Source organism: Pan troglodytes, chromosome 19 (genome assembly GCF_028858775.2).
Source record: "Pan troglodytes isolate AG18354 chromosome 19, NHGRI_mPanTro3-v2.0_pri, whole genome shotgun sequence".
NCBI classification, from domain to species: Eukaryota; Metazoa; Chordata; class Mammalia; order Primates; family Hominidae; genus Pan; species Pan troglodytes.
Genome location: NC_072417.2, coordinates 76304732 through 76332698, shown reverse-complemented (window position 1 = coordinate 76332698; position 27967 = coordinate 76304732). Strand labels below are relative to the sequence as shown.

At 37.2% G+C, this 27967-nt stretch overlaps 1 protein-coding gene and 1 pseudogene across 14 annotated transcripts in view; both read right to left on the bottom strand.

The window, feature by feature from the left end:
- Positions 1–27967, bottom strand: part of TANC2 (tetratricopeptide repeat, ankyrin repeat and coiled-coil containing 2) — a 471963-nt gene that overhangs the window by 228489 nt on the left and 215507 nt on the right. For all 14 annotated transcript variants that reach the window (XM_016932703.4, XM_016932704.4, XM_016932707.4 and 11 more), the window contains one exon: positions 5651–5799. In XM_016932703.4, coding sequence (XP_016788192.3) covers positions 5651–5799 — 149 coding nt within the window. The remainder of the gene's footprint in view (positions 1–5650; positions 5800–27967) is intronic.
- On the bottom strand, positions 5806–17324 carry LOC107969017 (dnaJ homolog subfamily B member 6-like; annotated as a pseudogene).

Below are 27967 nucleotides of genomic sequence, written 5' to 3'. Positions count from 1 at the left end.
TTTGATGTGAAGGAATGAATAATTACTAAAAAGGTTGGTGGTAATATATTCTGATTTACCTAATTTAACGACAATTCACTTTTCTTCAACTCTTTCTACACAAATAAATTACTACAATAGTGAATAAAAGTATATTTTTTCAAACACTAAAAACATTTTATCCTTTTTTTTTTTTTTGAGACGGAGTTTCACTGTGTCGTTCAGGCTGGAGTGCAATGGCACAATCTCAACTCACTGCAACCTCTGCTGCCCAGGTTCAAGTGATTCTCCTGCCTCAGCCTTCCGAGTAGCTGGGATTACAGCCGCCAAATATCACGCCTGGCTAATTTTTATAGTTTTAGTAGAGACGGGGTTTCACCGTCTTGGCCAAGCTGGTCTTGAACTCCTGAATGTGTACTTCCCACCTCAGCCTCCCAAAGTGCTGGGATTACAGGTGTGAGCCACTACACCCGGCCAACATTTTATCGTTTTTAAAATTATTAAGTGATCAGCAGCAAAATTACTTGAAGACGCACTAATGATAAAGTTAACATCTTTAAATGTTAAATTTAAAAGAAGCCTTTCAACTTCTTTACAAATAGAGTCTCTATTCATACTCCTTCTGCTAAAATTTAATAACTGGAGAATGTGTTGATAACTAGCTATGAGAATATTAAGGCTCTTCGACTCATCCTAAGATGATTCCTAGATGCAGTCCCTTGTGTTTAATCATCTCTGTTGAATCTAGGTTTTGATTTTAATTTAAATATAACCAGGTTACAAAAGATACATTTGACTCAACCAAAAACAAGTGACATTCTCATTACCCTCCAACCAAGTAAATCTTTTCAATCATATCAATAATATTAGAATCTGATTTTTCTTAACAACACAGTAAGCTCTCAAATGTATCCAAATTTCTCTTCTACTATATGTTATCTCTCCAGAGAAGAGGAGAGTTTCAATTTTTTAAAATCTCTATTTTTATAATATGATGCTGGTCTACCAGAGCAATGATTTTTTTTTTTTAACCTTAAAATCTTTTTTCCCTTACAGAGCAATTATTCCTAACTAGGCACACAGTAATATCACTTGTGACATGGAAAAAACAAACATGCAAGCTCTCTTACAAAACTGACAGATACTGAGCCCCCACTCCAGACTTATTGAATTGGAATTGGAATCCTTCAGGTTAGAAATGTGGCAAACGATTTTTAACCTCCCACTCCCAGTCTGAGACACATGTGAGTAGATGAACTGTACTCAGGTCTTTTACATTAGATATAGCTATAGTCATTCCATATTGCAAAAGTTTTAGGCCCAGCATGGTGGCCTATGTCTGTAATCCCAGCACTTTGGGAGGCTTGAGGCAGGTGGATTGCTTGAGGCCAGGAGTTTGAGACCAGCCTGGCCAACACGGCAAAATGCCATCTCTATTAAAAATACAAAAATTAGCTGGGTGTGGTGGTGCATGCCTCTACTCCCAGCTACTCAGGAGGCTGAGGCATGAGAATCATTGAACCCAGGAGGTAGAGGTTGCAGTGAGCCAAGATCGTGGCACTGCACTACCACCTGGGCAACAGAGTGAGACTCTGTCTCAAAAAAAAAAGAAAAAAAAAAGAAGAAAAGTTTTATTATGATATGAATCTATTACTTTTATAACAACTCATTTCTGTTCTAAGATTCTCATTCTGTTCTTTGTGAAAGAAAATCATATTATATGCATAATATAGACAATGTGGAGGTTAAGCCCAAACAGCACTTACTTATTTTTACTCTAAGTTATTTTGTGCAAAATAAAGCACATATCACAGAATGTGTACCTTAAAAGCTTTAACTGTAAAAGCAAAGCTTAAATATCAAGCCATTTAGAAAACAGAAAATTGTTCATGCCTTATGACTTAAAAGGCAGGCCTCATATTTACTTAAGGAGACTAGTTAATGAGCTAGAGAAAGACAACTATTTATTCTTCATGCTGTAGGCTAAAATGGACGTCTATTTAAGCCACTGCACTTCCTAAACCTTTCAGTGTTTTTCCCATTGCCCTTAATGTTCTCCAGAAGGATCCTAAGAAAGCTCCAAATCTGGATCTCTTGAAGGTCCTACAAATACACAACATAAGAAGCTAAAGAGGAAATTCATAAGGTCCATTTGAATACCTTGGAAACTACTGAAAGAATAAAGGGGTCAGGTGAATATCACTTTCATGCTTTGTTTTTTTTGCAGAAAAATGATGTATGCTGACTTGCATTAGATTCTGTCATTACTATTTTGAGAATATCATCACTACATGATCTTCCTAAGCATAGCAGTTTATCTTTGTTAATATACTGTTTAGCTCAGAAAAAAGTCACCAAATTAACATGACCTCCTACTTCTTCATAATCTTCCTGAGACCAGAAATTCAAATGATCAATTTAGCCACTTTCTTGTGTGGTTCCAAGATAGTTCCAGTGTATATTATACTGCAAGAAGGCTACCATTTAGCTTCATTATTAATATTTTACATTTGTATAAAGCTTAACAATTTAAAAATATTTTTATATATTATCTCATTTACTCCTTATCAACCTGGTATGAGAGGCATAATGTATGTTATTTCCCCCACTTAAGAAATGTGAAAATGAAACCAATGAAAGTACGAAAGCTATGATGTAATTTCCCCCAAATCACACAGTTCCTGCATATATTTATATACTAACTATACTGCATATTATTTTATACTTTTTATTTATATGACATTTTACAGCTTACAAAGTACTTTCATATTCATGATTTAACTTGATCCTTTCAACAACCCTGTCAGGTGTTATTATTTCACATTACACTGGAACAGTATGGTGTGGCTGTTAAGTGCATAGATTATAAAAGCAGACTGCCTGGGTATGAATACCATTCCATCACTTTCTGGCAGTGTGTTTCCATATCTTATTTCAAAATTGGAATATGAATGAACTCTACCACACTGGGTTGTGAAGAAGCTTAAACAAAATAGTGCAAGTAAAACAATTAGTACAATAATTGGTACACAGTAGGTATTTAATAAATGTCAGTTATTATTACCTATGAAAAATATAAAGCTCAGAGAGGTTAAGTGACACGTCCAAATTTACAAAATGGTAGGTGGCAGAGTTGGAACTAGAACACAAATTTTCTCCCTCCTGGTTCAATGGCTTTTCTACTACACCACATTGCTTTAATTAAATCAATGATACTACTCATTTACTTAAGATTATGTTATTCAGTAATGTACAAGTAAGGTGCACTCCATAGACTTGTGACTTTATGCAGAAATCACTGTGACATGCAGAATCTCAAGAACAACAAGTACAAATTTTATCATCCAAGGAAATGTAGCTGTGTAGAAATGACAGAGTCCTTGAAAAATATTCGGGTTATAAGATATGACATCAAGTTACCTGGTCATTACTATAACAGTCACATTTTAACTTGACATGAATATCAAGAAATGAAAGGTGAAATAGATGTTTTATTGCTCCCAATTTTAAAAAATCCCTCAACAATATTGTTCCCATTTTTTATTCACAGAGCACAGCATATTGACATAGTTACAATGTAAATTGATTTAAAAAATCATCAGCTCTGACATCATGAAACATACATTCTTGTCATAAGGTAAAACAACCCCACAACTAAACATGTAATGTAATATCAGTTAATGGTAAGAGCTATGAAAAAATAAAGTAGAAGCATAGGGGTATATGGATGGGCAGGTGCAATTATTAGAAGAGGAATTAAGTAAGACCTCTCTGAGGAGGTAACATTTAGGCAGAACACTGAATAAGTGAGGAAGTGAGTTATGGGGGAAGAACATTCCAGTAAAAATGAATATAGCTGATGTGTCTGGCGAACGACAAGGAGGCCAACGTAGCTGGAGAGCCGTGCGTGAAAGGGAGAGGGGTAGGAAGTGATGTAGGAGAGGTAGCAAGTGGCTAGATCAGGTGTAGCCTTCTGGGCCACAGTAAAGATTTTAGATTTTATTTTAAGTATGATGGGAATACAGTAGAAGATTACAAGCAAAGTGACAGAATTGGATTCATATTTTACAAGGATCACTCTGGTTACTGTGTGAACAGACTACAGGGGGGCAAGAGTGGACACAGAGACCTATTAGGAGACCACTTATTCATATAATAAATACCCACTGTGCACCTAGTAATGACAGTAATGTTCTAGGGGCAGAGGATACGGCAACGGGTAGAATAGGCAAAAATCCCAGCCTTCCAGCCTTACATTCTAGTACCTATTGCAGTAGTACAGGCAAAAGATGACAGTGGCTTGGACTTGGGTATAGCAGTGGGAATAGTGAGAAGGGATCAGATTGAGTACATATTTTGAAGACAGGGTCTACGATTTGCTGAAAGAGTGAATGTGGGTCTGATGGAAGTCAAATGGCTCCAATGCTTTTGTCCTAAGCAAGTAGGTGATACCATTTACTCATATGGGAAACACTGCAGAAGGCACAGGTTCTAGGGAGAAATCTGACATGTTAAGTTTGAGATACATTTTAAACATTAGGTAGAAAATATAATGTGGGAAGCTAAATATACAAATTTCAAGTAAAGGGGAAAAGGCAGGGCTAGAGATAATTTGGGAGTTAAGATAGTATTTAAATAATGTGCAGCTAGCAAAACCAATAACCTAAGGAGTGAGGCTTGAGGACAGCGCCCTGGAACATCTGAACTTATCCACACAATATATAAATATATTCAAATAATCCTTGTATATCTCATTGTAACAAAAGTAGTATGTGATATAGACTCTTCACTAATATTTATTAATAAAATATGCAATTTAAAATTAATTTGTCATCTCCTGAATAAAACGCTTCACTATCAGACATTCACGCTGAAGATTAAGATCATATAAATGAATCTGACTCTAGTACTTTTTTTTGCTACATTTAAACTGAAAAAAATGAAAATAGCAAAAAGAAAGAAAACTATAAAATATTTTTTAAATTGTAGATTTTTTTAACTTTCTGAGACGGATACTTAGAAAATCCCCAAATATTTAGATATTGAGTAATATACTTCTAAGTAGCCTTTGAGTCCAAGAGGAAATCACAAAAAAATGAGAAAATATTTTAAATTGGAATAAAAACTAAGTATAAAAAAACTTGTAGGATATTGCTAAAGATGTGCTTAAAAAGAAATATTAGTTTTAAATGTGTATTTCAGAAAAGTAGAAAATCTGAACTAATGATCCAAGTAATCTTTTAGATCCCACTTTCTAAATTATCATTTTGTAACTGATAAATTCCACTGTGGTCACAGTAACTGGAATCTTTGGAAATTTGTCAAGACCTGCTCTATGGCTCAGCATATAACCAATTCGGTAAATAATCCACATGCACTTGAAAAGAATGTATATTCTGCAAATTTGGGGTGCAGTGCTTATATACGTGTCAATTTTATTTGTTGGCTTGCTCGTTCATTCATTAAATCAATCAAAACCTAAAAGTGGCTTTTTGGGTTGTTAAATCTAACACTAAAGCTAAAAGATTGTTCATAAACTGAAGAAATAATAGTGATTATGGAAAGTTAAGTTGTATTCTAGGCCTCAAAAGGCATTCAACAATTGGGATTATTTCTGGCATAATAAGCTGATTCACACCATGTTTCACAAAGGTGACAGCAAACAGCTTACCTGATTTTCATCCTGTACTTCCATGCTGTATTGGTCACCTGGCTGAACTTCTGTGACTTTCTCTCCAAGGAGGAAACCCAGACGAGTCATGAGTGTGTTTGCTGCCTCATCTACAGATGGAGGGGGGCCAAGCTCCTGTTCAGCATCACCTGTAACAAGAAGGCATTGAAGAACATGAATCTTTCAAAATAAAATCGTCTAGTTCTGCAACTATTTGTACATTCACTTTGGTCATTTCTTTAGTTTTCACATTTTAACTCAAAAATTACAAAGTTATGAGGTTTTTCTTGGACTACTCACTCCCAATATAAATTCGCTTCCAAGTAAAAAATTTACACGAATCAAATAAAAATGAGCCAGGGAATTCAAAATGATTATAAATGTGAGGCAGAAAAATTTTTTTACCTAAAATGAGTATCTGTTTATGTTAGGTTGACTTACCGTCCATATTTATTCAGGTTTTGTTCTAAATTCAGAGCATTTAATCTCACCTTGTAACAATCCACAGTAGCACAGATTTTAAAGGACATTACAAAAATCTTTTTATGGGGTCAGATATATCCATTAGCATTACAAGCATTAATTGAAGTGTCATACGGTTTGATGCCAAAACAACAGCATCACAAAACACAATCATATCCTATTGTTTAGGATATTCAGTATTACACAGTAAACCACTCCAAATGCTAAGAAGGTAAGATTTGCATTGTTATTATTCCATTTAACATTTATATCAACTTCTCTAATAAAGTCACAAGCTGGGGGTCAGAGATAGGGTATATGTGTATTTTTGTGTATTAGTACTGAACTCAAGTTCCATCTGTGAAAAATCTCTACAAAACTCTCACTGAATGTATGTCAAGGTAGAAAAACAAGGCTCTATTTTTCCTCTCCTATTATCCTCCCAGAGGCAACATAAATAGATTTCTTTGCCACAGAACAGAAATAAGAGAATCAGTAGGGTTATTTTTATATTATAAACATTTAGATACTTATTTTTTTCTCAAGAACAATTGAAAGCTTCTTATTCCTTGATAAAATGAAAAGGCAAAACTGGTCTCTTCAAATTAATGAGTAACACTTTCCTCCCTCCTAAAGGTTAAACTAACTAATCTTTTGCAAATTTTTCTCATCGTAGATTCCAGACCTCTAGATATTCTGGGGCTCTATTTCACTGTCTCCTACAAAGTTACTCTGATAATAAGTGTTTCCTATGTACATGGTTAACAACAGATTACGAGAATTTATACAACACGGAGATATAGTCATTGACTTTGAAAAGTTTATAATCTATATGGAAAATAAGAGTATATGTTTATTTAGCATATACTTACATAATGCTTATGATGTACAAGTCACTAGTGTAAACACTTTACATATATTAGCTTAACCTTCATAACTTTAGATTCCACTTTCTAAGGTAGAAATTATTACCCTCATTTTACAGATGAGAAAATAGAGGCACAGATACATTAAATTATTTGCTCAAAGTAATACAACCAGTAAATGGTAGAGCCAGGATTAGAACTTGAGCTCCCTGACTCCAGAATCTATGCTCCCAATGAGCACAACACAGTGTCTTCCTCACTGGAAAGAAATATTACAAATGGTGAGAATGTCTGAATAAGAGATAACTTGTAATAATAGGCATATTGCTCATAGTATGTTAATCTCAATAATCTTAACAAAGCATGTTGTAAACACTAAGTAAGGTAATTGAATGGAGGTTCTTAAGAGACAGATAACTGCAACCCTTTTTACATTACTACTTTCAGTACTTCCAAGTACTAATGCAGAAAGAAGTTCAAGAATTCTTCTGTGAGTGGCTATATTAGATACTGCTACCACACCAGGTCCTTTTCATCTGGTTTGACTGGTATTTTTTAAACCTTGCTAAATCTACTTTTTCTTTCCTATTTACTTACCTCGTCTCAAAATATCATTTGAGGATGACATTAATATATTATCTGTCGTGCACTCTATAACGAAAGAAATCCGATACCAGGTTATGATACGAAAAAACTATCTTTGGCAATTACATTTGTTTTGAACTTTTCTTATTTGTTGATCTTGAGTAAAATTTTACACATTATGAAAGGCCTAGTAGATGAATTAGTGGGGGCTTCTCAAATAACAGACAGGGACCTAATTGCGAATCCCTCCATCTTAAGTCTTAGATTATCAACGGCTGCCTCTGTCTCCTCTTCCTTAAAGTATGCCAGGATTTCTGGTGGAATAAAGTAGAAACAGTAGAGGCACTTCCTTTCTGGTTTCTAGATTACAGACTTAACTGTCAGTAACCTCTTCCCTATTCCACTTTCATTTCCTATTTTAAAATAAATTAAAAATAGTTACTTCTGAAAACAAACAAGGGTGGGGCCAGGCGCGGTGGCTCATGCTTGAAATCCCAGCACTTTGGGATGCCGAGGCAGGTTGATCACTTGAGCCCAGGAGTTCAAGACCAGCCTGGGCAACGTGGTGAAACCCCGTCTCTACAAAAAATACAAAAATTGGCTGGGTGTGGTGGCGCACGCCTGTGGTCCCAGCTACTTAAGAGACTGAGGCAGGAGAATTGCTTGAACCCAGGAGGCCGAGGTAGCAGTTAGCCATGATCATGTCACTGCACTCCAGCCTGGGCAACAGAGCAAGATCCTGTCTGAAAAATAAATAATAATTTTTTTTAAAAGGTGGGAATATCTGAAATATATTTTGAAGTTGCTCTGCAGGACCAGATGAACAGCTTCTCACTTGCAGGAATTTATTAGTTTGGTGCAAAAGTAATTGAGGTTTTTGCCATTATGGCACCATTAAAGGTAATGGCAAAAACCACAATTACTTTTGCACCAACATAATAGTGTATTCAAATACTGTATATTGAAACACAAAGCCAGGTCCTCCCCTCCAAACTATTTCATTTAAAATATGCTTAAAATGTCACCAGGTCACGCGTTTTCATTTTTTTCCTACTTAGTGTACGTTGATTCTGCATTCTTCCTTAAATACTACCATTTTTCTTCCCTTTTTGTTTCATTTCTACTTCCCACTTGCAAGTAACTGCTACGATAAAACCTCTCTGCCTGCAAAATGAAAATTTACCAGGAGAAAAAAGTCTGGCCAGTGGAATAAAGATAGCCTTTTTCCCCCTCATTACAATTAACAATAGGGCCATTTGAAGATCACTAAAAGGGAGGATTTAATGGAAATAGTGGTAGCTTAAGAGAGAGAAATCAGTGCTTAATTATCAGGGTTATTGGGTTCTTAATTTTTAAGAACAGAGAAAGTGATTTAAAAAAATTTAAGAAAATTCTTTGACATACTTTAAAGATTGTCTGGTCTTTGGAGGCAATGTGTATTTTAGAATGAGTTTCATCCATATTGTGTGTATCAAATCTTCTTTTTTTGCAGGGGGGAGGGTGCATTATGGTTTTCCATGTTCATGGTTTGGAAGACAATTTTGTTATGATATCAATACTCCCCAAATCAATCTACCAATTTAATGCAATCCTTATCAAAATTCCAGTTGCTTGCTTACTTGCTTCCTTTCCTTCTTCCCTTATTTTTGCAGAAATTGACCAGCTGATCATAAAAATTATATGGAAATATAAGGGGCCCAAAATTAAAACACAACCTTTAAAAAGAAGAACAGAGTTGGAAGACTCACATTTCCTATTTTCAAAATTTATTACAACGCAACATTAATCAAGGCAGTATGGTACTGGCATCAGAATAGACCAATGAAATAAAGAGTCCAGAAATAATACTCTTACATTATGGTCAGTTGATCTTTTTTTTCTTTTCTAGGACAGGGTCTCGCTCTGTTGCCCAGGCTGGAATGCAGTGGTACAACCATGGCTCACTGCAGCCTCGACCTCCTGGGCTTAAGCAATCCTCTTGCCTCAGCCTCCTGAGTAGCTAGGACTACAGGTATGCACCGCCATGCCTGGATAATTTTTTTAAAATTTTTTTTGTAGAAATGGTGTCTCATTATGTTGCCCAGGCTGGTCTTGAACTCCTGGGCTTAAGCAATCCTCCCACTTCACCCTCCCAAAGTGCTAAAATTACAGGCATGAGTCACCATTCCTGCCTTGGCCAAATGATTTTTAACAAGGATGCAATGACAATTCAATGGGAAAAAATAGTCGCTTCAACGGTGTTGGGACAACTGGATAACCACAAACAAAGGTATGAAGATGAAGCCCTACCTCATATATCAAAATTAACTAAAAATGTATTGTGGACCTAAATGTATAAGCTAAAACTATAAAACTCTTAGAAGAAAACATGGTAGTAAACTTTGTGACCTTTGGTTAGGCAATGATTTCTTAGATATGACACTAAAAGCACAAGTGACAAAAGGAAAAACAGATAAATCAGACTTCATCAATATTAAGAAATGTCATGCTTCAAAGGATACCATCGAGAGAGTGAAAAGACAACCCACTAAATGGGAGAAAATATATGTGAATCATGTGTTCAAGGGACTTGAACCCAGACTATATAAAGAACTCCTGCTACTCAACCATAAAAAGGTAAATAAATGAATTAGAACATAGGCAAAATACTGGAATAGACATTTCACCAAAGAGGGTATACAAATGGTCAATAAGTACATGAAAGGATGTTTGACATAATTAGTCATTAAGGGAAATGCAAATCAAAACCACAAGGAGATATCAAGTTATATCCACTAGGATGGTTAAAACAAAAAAGACAAGCAATAAGAAATAGTGAAATTTATTGGAACCTTCATACAATAATGGTAGCAATGTAAAATTGTGCAGACACTTTGAAAATAGTTTGGCAGTTCCTCAAGATGTTACACATAGAGTTACCAGGTGACTCAGCAGATCTACTCCTAGGCATATACCCAGAAGAACTGAAAACACACATCAACTTGTACATGAATGGTCATAGCAGTGTTATTCATAACAGTCAAAAATAGAACCCCACTGTCCCTCAAATGATGAATGGATAAATAAAATGTCATATATTCCCATTAGGGAACATTTGGCCACGAAAAAAAAAGAAATACTGATACATGCCATAAAATAAAAGAACACTCACTGAAAGTATTGTGCTAAGAAAATCAGACACAAAAGACTACATATTGTGTGATTCCAATCGTATGAAATGTCTGGAATAGGCAAATCTGTGGAAATAAAAAGTAGACAAGCCATTGCCTAGGACTGGGTTGTGCGGGGAGTGACTGTGAATGGGCACGGGACTTTTTTTTTTGGGGGGGGGGGTGATAAAAATGCTCTAAAATTAGTGGTGATAGTTACACAAGTCTGTAAATACACTAAAGTATCACTGAGGTGTACATCTTAAAAGGATGTATTTTTTGGTATGTGAATTACATTTCAGTATAGCTGTTATTAATAAATACGAAAACCCCATAACAGTACAGATAGAACCATGTACCCATCACCCAGTTTTCCCAAAGGTAACATCTTACATAACCACAGTGAGTTATATGGGAAAATGACACTGGGAGAATACAATTAACTAGACTACAAACCTTATTCAGATTTTGCCAGTTTTTTTTTTTTTTTTTTTTTTGGACAGAGTCTCACTCTGTCACCAGGCTGGAGTACAGTGGGGCTCAGCTCACTGCAACCTCCGCCTCCTGGGTTTAAGCGATTCTCCTGCCTCAGCCTCCCGAGTAGCTGGGACTACAGGCGCCCACCACCATGCCCAGCTAATTTTTTGTATTTTTAGTAGAGACGAGGTTTCAGCATGTTGGCCAGGCTGGTCTCAAACTTCTGACCTTGTGATCTGCCCGCCTTGGCCTCCCTAAGTGCTGGGACTACGCCACTGCACCCAGCCAGATTTTTTTTTTTTTTTTTTTTAAGAGATGGGGTCTCAGCTTTGCTGTCCAGGCTGTTCCGGAACCCCTGAGCTCAGGTGGTCCTCTCAACCTCAGCACCCTCAGCATGCTGGGAATACAGGTGCATGTCACCCTGGCCAGCCTGATTTTGTCAGATTTTGCCTGCACTCATTTGTTGTGGTTGGGGTTTTTTGGGTACATTTTGTGTATAGTTCTGTGAATTTCCATGTGGTATCAATTTTCTTTTGCCTGAAGAAATTTCTTAGACATTTCTTGTAGTACAAGTCAACTGGTGATAAAGTCTTCCATTTTTTATATGTTTGAGAAAACCTTCACTTTGCTTTCATTTTTGAAATATATTTTTTCAGGGTATACCATTCTAGGTTGATAGTGTCTTTGTCTCAGTAATTTAAAGATGCTATTCCTAAATTTGAAAATTAAAGAATTAAAAAAAGGATGCTGCCCCACTTGTCTTCTGTCTTGAATTTTTTTTTCAAAGAGAAGTGTGCTGTCATCTTTGTTTCTCCACTGTCTGTGATTTCTCTGACTGATTTTAATAGTTTTTCCTTTATCATTAGTTTTAAGCAGTTTCATATTGTGTCTTAGTGAAATCTTCATGTTTCTTGTGCTTAGGATTCATTGAACTTCTTGTATCTGTGGGTTTATAGTTTTCATCACACTTAGAACATTTCTTCAAAAAACACATGTGTATGTGTCTGTATATATACACACACATATATGTATATATATATATATAAAAAACAATTTTTGGTGGTTGTTCTCTCTTTCTGGGGCAGATTATAACTTTTATTAGCTATAATAATAGCTAGCTATATATGGCAATTAACTATACCATTAACCAAATCTGAGTAAGGTCTGTACTCTAGTTAATTGCACACGCCAGGTACTATTCCTAAGCATTTTACCTATATTAACTAATTTAATCATCAAACTGCCCTACAAGGTAGGCAATATTATTCATACTTTACAAATAACGAAAATAAAGCATACAAAGAATAAGTAACTTACCAAATTCATATGGCTAGTAAGTGGCTGAGCCAGGCAATCTGGCTCTAGACCTCAGGCTCTTTACTCCTAAGTTATACTGTCATCTCCAAGTCCAGTCTCTCACCATATTGCCAGGCATCAGTCCCCAGCTCCCCTCTGCCCACTGAATTTGCTCAAAACTCTCAAAATTTCTCAAGTCATCATATCAATTATTTGACCTATATTTTTGTCTCATCCATGACCATCCAGGTGATATGAAGAGGGTCTCATCTTCATAACACAATACACTCCAATTAAGGTATGTCCCTAAACAAAGACAGTACTTTCCTTGAATGGAATTCTGTAACTTCTTTAATAATGACGACAACTTTGAGGTATGAGAAACAGATATCTGGTTGCTGAAAAACAATCTCTGTGAGACTGTGATACACAAAATAAATCATACAGCACTCATGCATTACGCTGATTAAAACTATTTAAATTTGTAGTTCTTGGTTTTATTTTGGCTCTTTGTAAGCAATGTGTTTACGCATTAGGCTACGCTCCCAGAAATCTGGTTGAGGAATATATCACCATAAAGACTAAGGGATTATAAGTTTTACATGGAAATGGAAAGGTCCAAGAATAGTATAGAAGACTTGAAGAAAGCCCGGGTGCGGTGGCTCACGCCTGTAATCCCAGCACTTTGGGAGGCAGCGGGGGGTGGATCACCTGAGGTCAGGAGTTTGAGACCAGCCTGACCAACATGGTGAAACCCGTCTCTACTAAAAATACAAAAAATTAGCCGGGTGTGCTGGCAGGTGCCTGTAATCCCAGCTACTCGGGAGGCTGGGGCAGGAGAATCACTTGTACCTGGGAGGCGGAAGTTGCAGTGAGCCGAGATTGCGCCATTGCACTCCAGGCTGGGCAACAAGAGTGAGACACTGTCTCAAAAAAAAAAAAAAAGAGAGAGAGAGAGAGAAGGGCATACTGCTTAATATCGAGATTAATATAAAGCTAAAGTAATTAAGACACAGCTAGACAAAAGCATAGATAAAAAGGTGGTCAATGGAACAGAGTTTAAAATCCAAAATCAGGTCTCTCTCTATATATAATCACCTGATTCAGAACAAAAGTTTCACTGCAGTGTTTCAGTAACATGAGAGTGTTTTCAAGTACTGGTGACAGATCAATATGATATCCATATGGAAAAGTAAATCCTGTCCTTAAAAGAATAAGTTTCGTATAGATTATAGACCCAAAGGTAAAAAGTGAAGCAATAAGTCTTCTGGAAAACAACCTTTTAGTGTATCTTTATGACCTAGAACTAGGTAAATATTTCTTAGAAAGGCCCAAAAGGCAACAACCATTAAGAAAAAAGATTGGCAAAGTCAATCTTTTCACCAAAGACACCATTAAGAAGGTAAAAGGGCAAGCCATAGAGTGAGATAACTACTACAAATAAACAAGAAAAAGAAAGACAATCCAATTAAAAAATAGACAAAAGATCTATACAGGATTTACAAAAGAGAATATCCAAATAGCTAATAAGCACATGTAAAGGTGTTCAATATTATTGGGAAATGCAAATCAAAACTCCAATGAGATACTGCTACACATGTACAGTGCAGAATGGCACACAAAACAAACAAAATAGCATCTGACAGTAGGGGGCAAAGGAACACTGAAACACTGCTGTGCTGATGGGAATGTAAACTGGTAGCATCAAATTTGGATAAAAGGTTTGGCATTTAAAAAATGTATGGTTTCAAATTTGGAAAATGTTTGCCATTTTACAGAAACCATATGACTCAGCAAGTCCACTACTAGTTGTATATAAAAAAGGAAAAGTATACTAATAGGTGCATCAAAAGACACATAACAAATGTTCATAAAACTGTTCATCATAGCCCAAGTTGAAAATGTCCATCAAGGCCAAGTGCAGTGGCTCACGCCTTTAATTCCAGCACTTTGGGAGGCCGAGGCGGGTGGATCACTTCAGGTCAGAAGTTCAAGACTAGCCTGGCCAACATGGTGAAACCCTTTCTCTACCAAAAAAAATACAAAAACTAGCCGGGTTTGGTGGCACATGCTTGTAGTCCCAGCTATTCGAGCCTGGGTGACACGGCAAAACCCTAGCTCCACAAAAACATTTTTTTAAAAAAGAAGCCAGGCCTGGTAGTGCACGCCTGTAGTCCCAGCTACTCAGGTGGGTAAAGTAAGAGGATGGCTTGAGCCTGGGAGTTCAAGGTTGCAATGAAACATGATTGCACCACTGTACTCTAGTCTGGGTGACAGAGTGAGACCCTGTCTCACACTCTGTCCCCAACCCCCCCTCCAAAAAAAAAAACCATATTACTGAACAAAAGAAGATAGATTCAAAAGAATACATAGGGCTGGGCGCAGTGGCTCACACCTGTAATCCCAGCACTTTGGGAGGCCGAGGTGGGTGGATCATCTGACCAACATGGCGAAATCCCATCTCTACTAAAAATACAAAAAAATTTAGCCGGGTGTGGTGGCAGGCGCCTGTAATCCCAGCTACTTGGGAGGCTGAAACATGAGAATAGCTTGAACCTGGGAGGCGGAGGTTGCAGTGAGCCGAGATCGTGTCATTGCACTCCAGCATGGGCGACAGAGCAAGACTCCATCTCCAAAAAAAAAAAAGAATACATACTAAATGATTTTATTTATATAAAGTTCAGAAATTGGTAAAACAAATAATTGATGATGGCAGTCAGAACAGTGGGTATGTTTGTAAGGGGAGGATAATGATGCAGAGGAAGCATGAAGGAAGCTTCTGAACTGCTGAAAACATTCAATATCTTAATTTGTGTTCAATTCATAAATTTTCATAGCAAGGCATAATTGTTATTTGCATTCCTTTCTGTATTTATAATTTTTACAAAATTACAAAAAATGTAATAAAAACTTAGGGCACTGACCTTGAGAATGAAACAATATTCTCAACAATACTTGTTTATGCTTTTTTACTCTAAGAAACAAGTCTAGAATTATGAAAAAAACAAATAACGCTACATATTTAAGCTATATATTTTAATACTATTTAAGTTGCTCAGATGAGGGATACTAAATATCAGCAAACTTACTACTCTAAACATTTAGATCTTTCATTTAAAGTTCCTGTCTTATAAAGACATAATTTTAGAAATCAAGAGATTTCAAGGAAATTATATATGAAATATGTTATGTTTTAAATAGATCTTCAACTAATGAAAACTTTTATCTATTTTTTCCCACTCAGGAAAGACTGCACCAAACACATTTGCATTTCTTTTTTTAAAAAACAAATGACAAAGACTCAGTTTACCAGATTTACTTAAATTTAAAAAAATATTTTATATATTTAGGGAATACAAGTTCAGATTTCTCACATGCATGCATGACACAGTGGTGGAGTCTGGACTGTCAGTGTACCCATCACTCGAATAATGAGTGTGCATTATACGCAGCAGGTAAATTTTCGACCCTCTCAAACTTTAGTTTTTAAATTTCAGCTTAACATTACTAATTTAAACCACTGTCAAAACTAAGTTGCTAGCATTCATCCACAACTAGAAAACATCCTTAATTTATATTAAACTAGAAATGTATTACGACGAATGCATTAATAACTTGCACTACTAAATAGAGAAAAAAATAGAAATTATTTCTGTGGAAGATTCATGCTGCCATGCTGGCAATGTTAACTTCACTTGACAGAAAAAAATAGGAATTATTTCTGTGGAAGATTTATGCTGGCAATGTTAACGTCACGTGACACTACACCTGGCTCACATTTCAGACACAATGGAAAAGCAGATCCATGCTGGTGTTAAGTGTACAATCTTGTCCTACCACTACTCATGAGTCAAGGTTCAACTAAGAGTATATTTAATAATGAAAGCAAAGTGCATACAGAGATTTACTATTTTGAAGTTTAAAAAAAAGGTCCTATTATGTGGCCTCATCAATAAATTCAAAAGTTTAAGACAAATAGGGACTCCAATGAGCTGTTTATAAATACTCTAGATTAGGCACAATGAAAAAGAAAGTCGAATTCATCTGAAATCTTCAAAGAAATGTTCCTTAATCCTCAATGGTGCTTGTTATAGTTTAACATTTCTGTTCAAATGAGTGTGTTGAGTTACTTGTTATGCAAGGGTAGCAGCTGCTCCTCACCATTTATCGGTAAGCACTTCGACTCTTTCTTGACCCTTTTTAACAATTCTCTTTGTAGTGATTTTCTGCCATCAACTATTTTAGGTATAAGTTGATACAAATTTGAAGCTGCCCATGGCACTACCACCAAATAACATGGAGGAAAATGAAGTGAGGCCTCCATGACCTCATGACTGAATGAAGCAAATCGTGTATCAAAAGAAGAAAATCCACTTCCAAAACATGGAAATCCAATCAAGGTGGAGAAAAATGACTGTTCCTCAGCTTCTGCTTCTTCAGGAACCCCTTTGATTCCCCAAAAAAGTCCTCAAATGAGTTTTCATAGAAGTTGAATAAAAATGGGTCCCTTCCACCAAAAATGTCCCTGAAGGCATCATCTGGGTTACAGGAATGTGACGCCAAACTAAAATGAACTGTCAAAATGACTTCCAACTCCTCCTCCACCATTTAATTTCTCTGCCATATTTGTCACAGATGTCCCATTTTTTAGCATCTGATAATATCTCATATGCTTCAGCTACTTGTCGGAATTTTCTGTTTCTTCTCTATTCTCAGGATTTTTATCTGGATGCCACTTTGGTGCCAGTTTCCAATATGCCTCTTTAATAACCTTGGAGCGGGGGGAGCCAGGTGGGCATGTCTCTACATGCCTAGAACTTCATAGTATTCTACCAAGTTTCAACAGATTGTAGGAACAGGCTGGAGGACATGAGCGGTGGTGTCAGGAAGAAGGGGAGGCAGGGCTCGGCTCTGGCACAGCAGTGCTGGTGGCAGTGGTGGCACCCCACGCTTTCCTCTGAAAACCTTTGTTTTAAATTGGCTATTTAGGAATTCTGTGGAAATGACAGCCAGAACACAAGTTCTCAACTTCTCTTCCTCCTACTACCTACACCTCACTGGAGTGATACAACTGTCAAAATAAGGGTGGTAGTGACACGAGGCAAGTACACTGGAAGCTGAAGGTAGATGAGAACAGGAGTGATGCTTCATTTTCTGTAACCACCGAATAACAAGGGAAGAGTGAGGAGCCAAGAGCAAGGGAAACAGCAACAACCTTAGATCTCTCCAGCTTTTCTGGTTGACAGATGCTGGTGAATCCACTTGGAGAGGGGGCCGTACCTGCTAAATGTGGTCCTTGGAGGTTCAATCATTCCGAGAGGCAATATTATTACCAGACAAAGCAGAATTTAAGGTGGTAGGAGGTGTCGGTGTCAAGTGAAATTTCCTGGAATTGGCAAGTAGGGCCCACAGGGCAATGAACAAAAGACCTTGAAGACGCATTTTAAATACAGACCTCTGGGACTACCTTTCTCCCTGCTGGCTTGTTGAAATGTTCCATTTCAGTAGGCATGACAATACAACTTTCTCCCTTCCTCACCTGGTTCATGGTTTTCAACATGCCTAGAAAGAAGTTCACGCCTGTGCCTATAGGCCCCAAAGTTGAGACTGTAGAGGGTAGTCTATACCACTCAGGTTCATCTACCTTCCACTAGGCCAACTGAACCTACAGGGAGCTAGTTTAGAGAGAGGACCAACAGCAAGAGGACAGAAGCCCTTCCAACATCAACCCTGGGTAAATTCAGGTTATTATCAGAAGACCATTAAAGATATGTATCACTAACAAACCATGGGCAGTTATATAAAGAGTATCTTTATTTATTCTCCCTCCTCTCTACTGAGAAGAGTAAGCAGAAAGAAGAGGCGGCTCTGTGACATTGCAAATTTAGTAGGAACACACACATCCCTCTAATTCGGAGCTAAATTAAATCACTATGCCTACTCTTTTTTTTTTTTTTTTTTTTTTTTTGAGATGGAGTCTCACTCTGTCACCCAGGCTGGAGTGCAGTGGTGCAATCTTGACTCACTGCAACCTCTGCCTCTCAGGTTCAAGCAACTCTCGCGCCTCAGCCTCCCTAGTAGGTGGGACTACATGCACCTGCCACCATGGCTGGCTACTTTTTGTATATTTAGTAGAGACACGGTTTCACCATGTTGGCCAGGTTGGTCTCGAACTCCTGACCTCAGGTGATTCACCCGCCTCAGCCTCCCAAATGCTGGGATTACAGGTGTGAGCCACCATGCCAGGCCTTTGCCTACTTTTTTCTACTACTATATTCTCAGTGCCTAACACATAGGAGGCATTCAAGAAATATTTTCTGAAAGCATGAAGTAAGTACTTCTTAGAGAAGGACACAATCAGATTTGAATATAATAAAGGTTCTTCTGGTTGCATTGAGGGTAATGGATTGGAGGAGGATGAGGCAAAAAGACTAGAAAGTTTCTCAGCTTCCTGATAACACAAACATATAAATCTGCCTATACATCATTCATCCTTTTAAATAGTGATACTGTTTAAATAGTAATACTTGTCCTGAACCCATCAACTCTATCATCCTTCCCTCCTTTTAACAGCAATATTGTCCCTTTTCCTATCTAAAATGAATCTTTCCAATTATATTTTGGATCTTACTGAAGCCTGTCCTCAGGGAAACTTGATAAAAAAGATTAGTCTTTCTCAAATTCATACTCGTGCTTTCAGATGAGTTTTTCCCATTGAGTGTTAAACATATTCCAACATCTTCCAACAAATCACAAACAACTTTACTTGACCACTCTTCTCATATCAGCTAACAACTTAAAGTGGAGCAATGGCATTAAGGAGAGAGGGAAGCCATTATTTTTGTTTTTTGTTTTTTTGAGATAGGGTCTCACTTTGTCAACCCAGGCTGGAGTTCAGTGACACGATCAGCCTCGAACTCCCAGGTGGGCCCAAGCAATCCTCCCACTTCAGCCTCTTGAGTAGCTGGTACCACAGGCATGTGCCACCATACCCAGGCTTTTTTTTTTTTTTAAAGAGATGTAGTCTCCCTATGTTGCCCAGGCTGGTCTTGAATTCCTGATCCTCTTGCATTGACCTCCCAAAGAGCTGAGATTATAGGCATGAACCACCATGCCCAGCCTAGAAGAAATATTTTGTAAATTAAAGGAAGTGCTAGGAAGAGCACAAAGACAAAACAATTATCCTTATTTTGGGAGGGTGAGGGGAGGAAAGGGATGGAAGAGGATTCTTAGAGGAGGGTGTACTTGAAATTAATGGATGAGTTTGACATTGAACAGTAGAGTCAGGGAAAAAGAGCAGAGGGAACAATTTGTAGGTTCAAATTGTTTGACTTGCCAATTCAACATAAATACAGGACTTGATCACAACTGACTAAATGCAGCATATTTAATATTATTTTAAAACCGTGTTTGAAGTTTATTTCTGGAATAATGTTGATAGTACTATTAGTAGTAGTAGTGATGACTGTAACAATAACTTATTGAGATATTACTGTACTTTTCTAAATGCACTATATGTATTAAATCATTTAATCTTCACGACATTTCTTATCTTACAAATAGCAAAAGTGAGGCACACAAAGATTAAGTTCTTGCTTGTCTATGGTTACAGAGTTAGTTAAGTAACAGAGACAATATTTAAGTCCAAGCAATCTGGTTCCTGAGCCTATGTTCTCAACCATTTCATCATCCTGACAAGAAAACTGTGATTATTAAGTACAAATTGTCTAAATAGCTACTTAATATATTTTTATCTTTAACAGCATCTAGCAGAATTATCTGATGATACAATGAGCACAGTCCCTTATTCTTGAGGAGTTTATAGTCTCATGGGGGAAATAAAAAAATAAAGTTTAATTAAATCACAGTAAATTAAACTCTGTGATAAATATAATACAGGCCCCCTCAAAAAGAGGATTCTGTAAAAAAGCAGGTACTGAATATTTCAGAATATATTTTGGTCATTATTTTCTTGATGATGCCAATTCTCCAGTCAGAGATGGTTTACACTTTACAACATTTGAAAAAAGTACCTTCTACTTAAGGTAGCCAGTGTGCACAGGGATTAAACAATGATTAAAACTGTGCCAAGAAATGAATGTCTAATAGCCAATGTATCCAAATTCCTAATCTGTATTCCTAACATGGCAAGCTGCACACAAATAATACACAAACACTATATCTCTAGTTCCCCAGACTCTCTTAATTCTCAGCATTCTTTTAGCATTTGCACATCAGATTGTTTACATTTTCTGATTTGTTGATTATAAACTGCTTATTCTCATCTATTTCAAGACTTAGAAATTTGTGCCATATTTAGTCAAATAAACTCATGCTTTCTCTTTAACAGAGTTGTAAAAACAATGATTAGTTTGGCCCAACTGCCAAAGCAAACCTGGCTATATTTTCATTTCTTAGTTCTCGAACGATTACCTGAATTTTTCATTTTTCTGAGGAATGTTAGAAAATAAGCAGCTGCTAAAAGCAGGGGCCGCAATTTGTCACAACAAATGTTGAAAAAGGCACGGAAGCTCTTCCACATCCTTCCAAAACTGAGCTCCTAGCTGTGAGAATCAATGCCCACTACTTTTCAAGAATCAAAGCAACCACCTCTAGCTTATGTGCACCCATAGGGCAGTTTTTTGTTTTTTTTTTTTTGAGACAGAGTCTTGCTCTGTCGCCCAGGCTGGAGTGCAGTGGCGCGATCTCGGCTCACTGCAAGCTCCGCCTCCTGGGTTCACGCCATTCTCCTGCCTCAGCCTCCCGAGTAGCTGGGACTACAGGCGCCCTCCACCACGCCCGGCTAATGTTTTGTATTTTTTTAGTAGAGATGGGGTTTCTCCGTGTTAGCCATGATGGTCTCGATCTCCTGACCTTGTGATCCGCCCACCTTGGCCTCCCAAAGTGCTGGGATTACGGGCGTGAGCCACCGCACCTGGCCCAGGGCAGTTGGTTTTAAGGCGCTGCTCCATATTTATTAGTGCCCTTGAGCATAATAGAAGAGGGAAGAAATATAAGAAACAAGAGTTGCAAAATAGAGATAATTGTTGAAACTGGAGGATAGGGACATAGAAGTACCTTGGGGTTATGTTTATTTATACTTCCCACAATAAAACTTTTTTGGGTTTGTCCAAGTGACTTTATTTGGACAATGCGATCTTACGAGGAGAGGCTTGAAATGTGCCTGTACAGTTTAACTTGTGTTCTTGTGCTCTGGTGATACACCAGGAGAAGCTCCTGGCTGATACCCCTTCAGCCTGAACCCAGAAACAATCACAGATGATGAGCTAAACTTGAATGCTAGAGCCATCCAGCCAACCTACAGCACGAATCAGAGCCATTTCAACCAATACTTGCAAGCCCATGAGTTTTTTAAAGTGCTTATTTTTGGTTGCTGTAAGTTTTGGAGTGGTTTCTCATGTACCATTATTGTAGGCATTTAATTTTTAGGTATTTGACTCAAATACAACCATAACTTACTTGGCAGACTATGATAAAATTCTAGTGGCTTTTCTTACCATATATTTTCTGCTCAATCTAAGCATTCTCTTAGTCATTTTCCTACTCACTCACTACCATCTAGTTGCTATCTTATTCCAGATTCAATTCCATTTCCTATTCATCTACTGATCTTCTCTTTCTAAAACTATAATTGGCAAATAATAAACTATTACCTATATAACATATACAATTCAATAAATTTTGGGGTTTTTTTTTTTTTTTGAGACAGAGTCTCACTCTGTCACCCAGGCTGGAGTACAATGGCACAGTCATGGCTCACTGCAACCTCCACCTCCTGGGTTCTAGCGATTCTCCCACCTCAGACTCTTGAGTAGCTGGGACTACAGGTGTGTGCCACCATGCCCAGCTAATTTTTTATATTTTTAGTAGAGATGGGGTTTCACCATGTTGGCCAGGCTGGTCTCAAACTCCTGACCTCAAGTGATCCGCCCACCTTGGCCTCCTAAAGTGCTGGGATTACAGGTGTGAGCCACCGTGCCCAGCCGCAATTCAGTAAATTTTGATAAATATATACATCTGGTAAAACTACCAAAATCAAGATACTGAACATTTTCATTACTCTCTGGAAGTCTGTATGTGTCCCTTTGCAGGCAAACTCACTCTCAACTCTAGTCCCAGGCAACCACTGATCTTTTTCCTGTTTTTTTTTGTTTGTTTGTTTTTTTTTTTTTTTTTTTTTGAGATGGAGTCTTGCTCTGTCGCCCAGGCTGGAGTGCAGCAGCACGATCTCGGCTCACTGCAAGCTCCGCCTCCCGGGTTCAGGCCATTCTCCTGCCTCAGCCTCCCGAGTAGCTGGGACTACAGGTGCCCGCCACCACACCCGGCTAATTTTTTGTATTTTTTAGTAGAGACGGGGTTTCACTGTGTTAGCCACGATGGTCTCGATCTTCTGACCTTGTGATCCGTCCGCCTCAGCCTCCCAAAGTGCTGGGATTACAGGCGTAAGCCACTGCAACCGGCCTTTTTTCTGTTATTTTAGTTTCTATTTTCTATAATCTTACATAAGCTTATATAAGTAATTAAATAGGTTATATAAGGAATTAAACAGTAGGTATTCTAGTCTGGTTTTTCATTCAGCCTGTTTTACAGATCGTCATGTTGTTGAGTATGTTAATAGTTTGCTCCTTTTCATAGCTGAGCAGTATTCCTTTGTATGGATACCACATTTTGTTGTTTCCCTGCTGATAAACATTGTATTGTTTCCAGTTTTTGGCTGATATGTATAAAAGTGCTATAAATGTTCACGTAAAGTCTTTAAGTGGACATATATTTTAATTTCTCTTTGGAAAACACATAGGTGTGTAATGGCTGAGTTATAAAGTTTATAATTTTAGCTTCATAAGAAATTGTCAGTTTCCAAAGTGACTGGTGACTTTATACTCTCCCAGGCTGTGCATGAGAGTTCCTGTTCCTCCATATTCTCGCCAACACTTGGCAGTGAGAGCCTTTTTAATTTTAGTTATACTAATAAATACACAGTGGTATCTCATTTTGGTTTTAATTTGCAGTTCTCCTGATAATGGTGTTGAACATCTTTTCACGTGTTTAGTGACCACTCTTACATCTTCTTTTGTGAACAACTGTTCAAATATTTCATCCATTTTAAAACTTGAGTTGTCATAATAAAATGGTGGTTGTTTCAAGCCAAAAAAAATTCAGTTGTCTTCTTGTTAATTAGTAGTAAGGGTTTATTTATTTTGGATCAAGGGTGTCAGGTATATGTACATTGATATTTTCTCCTATTTTATGGCTCCACTTTCCATTTTCTAAACACTTTATTTTGAAGAACAAAACTTTTAAATTTAGGTAAACTCCAATTTTGCACATTTTTCTTTTATGACTCACATTTCTCATGTCCTATCCAAGAAATCTTTGCTTGCCCCAAGGTTGCAAAGATTCAGTCCTAGCTCTTACATTTAGGTCTAAATCTTTTTTTTTTTTTTTTGGCTGGGGGGAGACAGGGTCTCACTCCGTCGCCCAGGTAAGAGCGCAGTGGCACCAACATAGCTCACTGCAGCCTCAAACTACTGGGCTCCAGCAATCCTCTTGCCTTAGCCTCTTGAATAGCTGAGACTACAGGCACACAGCACTGCACCTGGCTAATTCTTAAATTTTTTCTAGAGACCGGATCTTGCTAGGTTGCCAGGGCTGGTCACAAACTCCTAGGTTTAAGCAATCCTTCAGCCTCAGCTAAATCTTAACTTTTGTGTATGGTATGAGGTAAGGGTCAATGTCCGTTTCTCCACTTAATTTCCCTAACATTTTTATTTAAAAATAAGTCCTTTAACTTTATTATTCTTTTGTAAAATTGCTTTAAACTTCGTTGTCCTTTTGAAAAATTGCTTTGGGTATTCTAGGTCATTTGCATGTTTGTATTAGTTTGCAAATGTCTACAAATAGTTTTTTTCTTTGGATTATGTTCACTCAATTTGGGGAAATTGCTATTTTACCAATATTGGATCTTATAATCCATAAACATGAGAAATCTGTTGGTTGTCTTTAATTGGTCTTAACAATGTTTATTTATAATTTTTAGTGTACAAGTCTTGATCAAATTTTGCTAAATTTATCTCTGATAATTTTACGATATTGGATGCTGTTGTAAATTAAATTGTTTTTGGATTTAATTTTCCAATGGTTCTTTGCTAGAATGTACCAATACCATTCATTTTTATATAGTGACCTCACTGACCTTCTCTTCTGAACACATTTATATATGTAATTACATTTATATAAATGCAATTATAGAAATCTATATTACAGGTATTTGTGTTTATATATTGCTCTGCTAACATACAAACATATTTATGTAATGTAAAAGTAGTTAGAGTAGGAGAGGGGAATCTCCGCATTTACTCTAGAATACTGACATATCAAAGCAGGTTACCAGGGGCTTTATTTACACCAAATTTGGGAGAAATAATGATGATATGCTAAGGAATTAATTAGCTCTAGCATCAGGTTTCTTAAACCAGAAACGGAGATGGACAAAGATTACATTCTTAATTCTTCAAGCATGTCCCTAAATGTATACAGAAACTTTCTTTAATGTTCGTAGGAGCAACAATTTGGGGGGGGGAACACTTTGAAACTTTGTGTTTTCCAACTTAATTCCAGGAAACAGATTTCAAGTTTCTCCAAGTGGGGATAAAGGTAGGTGGAGTGGAGGTAGTATAAGGCTGTAAGAAAATGAGGGTAACAAAAGAGCTGTAAAACTAGAAGTACTGTAAAGAATTGAAAGAGTATACCAGAAAAGGGCTTTACCTCACCCTGCATAGCTTTACTGCCAAGAGATGACTAAGTCAAATCAATTAATGTGGAAAATTATGCATCACTAAGACATTAATAGATGCCAAAGTCATGTCAAAAATCTGCCTTCGTCACTGGCAGTGACAGCATGGCAGCTGTCATGAAGGTCATAAGGTACCAACAAAAGAGAATGGCACAAGTGGCTGTAGGGGAGGATGCTAAGGTGAAGGTGTTAACCCAGGCCAGTAAAAGAAAGAACTTGTAGAGTGGAATTATAGCAGCTATTGTTCCAGGTGAAATAGTGTTCTTGTCATTTTTACTACCATCGGTGCTATGCTATTGTTCTCATAAAGCATAAGGAAGCCAGTTACATCACTTAATTTTTTTATATGAATAAGTCTGATTATTAAAAAATTTATTTTGTGTATGTATGTTCAAGCATGGAAGTCATACATATTCTTAGAACAGTGTAATTATGTGAAAAGGGCATGAAGTGAAGATCACCCCAATATTAACAGGAAAAGCCTGTTTATTCAGCACTTGCTACAGCAGGGGAGTCAGCCACAATCACCTGCATCTGGCAGAGACCCAAAGGCAGGCACAGGAATGGGAAAGTTTTATAATAGAAAAAAGGAAAGGCTTCAGATATGCCCTAACTGGAAGCACCTGGCTTGGAGAAGCTACAGGCAGGTTAACTAGAAACACGGCATACTATGAGATTGATTAGGGGTGCATATTTGGCTTTCTCCAGTTGGTCTTAAGTTGGAAGCAAGGGCAAAAATTAGAGAGGTCATCAGTTAATAATCAAGCCCTGGCCATTTTGTCCTGATTGTTACAAGGGTTACTGTTATCTTCTTGGATTGTCTGCTAGAGACAGTGGTCTGACTTGTAGATAGCAGGTTGGCTTCTTGGGTTGGTTGCTGCAGACCAGAGGACAGAGTTCTATTTTTATATATGGTCACTGTCTGTCTACACACTCAGTCTCTCAAAGGATAGTGTTAAGATAAACTTCATGTATTTCTCTTTTTTCCTTGATTTTTGAGGATAAATGTGTTATATTTTGCTGACAGATATTTTCCTGAAATTCTCTTTGTTTTATAGACAATTATGTTATCTAATTACATTTATTCCCTTTCCCTCACACTGATTGATCTTAGGTGGTGGATATGGCAGAATTCTGATCCAGTAAAGTTTTATGCACCTTCCTTCTGATATGCCATTCGCATTTACCTTGTATGTAGCCTCCCTTCCATGGAAGAAGATAATTTAGCAGACATTTAAAACAATGAAAAATCAAAAACCACTAAAAGGTATACCACTCCCTACCCTCCTAACCCCCAAGGTAGTGAAATTAGATTATAAACACAGATTAGGAAGTCATAGTTGTAGTTGTTCAGGCTTATAAGCCTTTTTGCAGTAAATTAGAAAGTCTAAAGAGAAATTCTTAGTAGAGAGAACATATGTTATTTATATATATTTATAACGTACTAAGTTTCTTCTTTTTCCCTTCCTCTGAGTTCTTAGGTTCATTTCACTCATTCAGCACACATTTAGTGAACACCTACTATGTTTCAGTGACTACATCACTATGGATACAGTAGCAAGCATAAAGGAGATGATGTATTAAATTATTTAAATGGGTGATTTTCATAATTTTAGTGTTTATTTTTCTTGTTTGGATGTTTGAGAAGAAATGACTGAGGGACTGCAGTTATTAAAAGTTTTCATTAGAAAAATGCTGTGATGGCCGGGGGCGGTGGCTCACACCTGTAATCCCAGTACCTTGGAAGGCCGAGGCGGGTGGATCACCTGAGGTCAGGAGTTCAAAACCAGCCTGGCCAACATGGTGAAACCCTGTCTACTAAAAATACAAAAAAATTAGCTGGGAATGGTGGCGGGCACCTGTAATCCCAGCTACTCAGGAGGCTGAGGCAGGAGAATCGCTCGAACCTGAGAGGCGGGGGTTGAGAATGTGTCATTGCACTCCAGCCTGAGCAACAAGAGTGAAACTCCATCTAAAAAAAAAAAAAAAAAAAAAAAGAAAAGAAAAGAAAGAAAAAGAAAAATGCTGTGATGACTCAGCTGTAGTTTAATTCTTTCTTCTCTCCAGGGCAACCAGGATATAATCAGTGTCATTATAAAAAATGTTACTTGGTTAGGGACGAGATAAGGCAGTTATTGTACTGGATAATTCACTGTATAGAATAAATTTTAACCAAGAAAATAAAATATCATTGCTCTGGTAAGGAACCAGAAAACAGCATCCATATTTTATGCCCTTCATTGTAATGGAAGTTTTACTTCTACACAAATGAATTCTAACCAATGCTCTTTCACTTTAAGACATGTAAAAGAAACTATGTAAAACAAATAATACCTTTAGATTTTAAGGGCAGCTTTCTGTTCCACAGTACCAAAGAGGATTTACAGGGATTAACAGAAGAGTAAGTCTTTAATATGTAGATAGAGTAGGCATCTTGTGTTATAATACAAAAATGTATTATGTGCCTTTTGATACTCAGTTTTAATAAAACATTAATCATCAGATAACATTCATCAGATAACAACATTCCTTTCAAAATTGGTTTGCAACAGAGCCAAGAAATAGAAATCTAGACTGTATTTTAAAGCTTGTGGCTCATAATCCTCTTCAAACACTTAAAGAAATTCTCCAGTTGTTTTGCATGATAGCTCTTACTCTCTATTAAAAT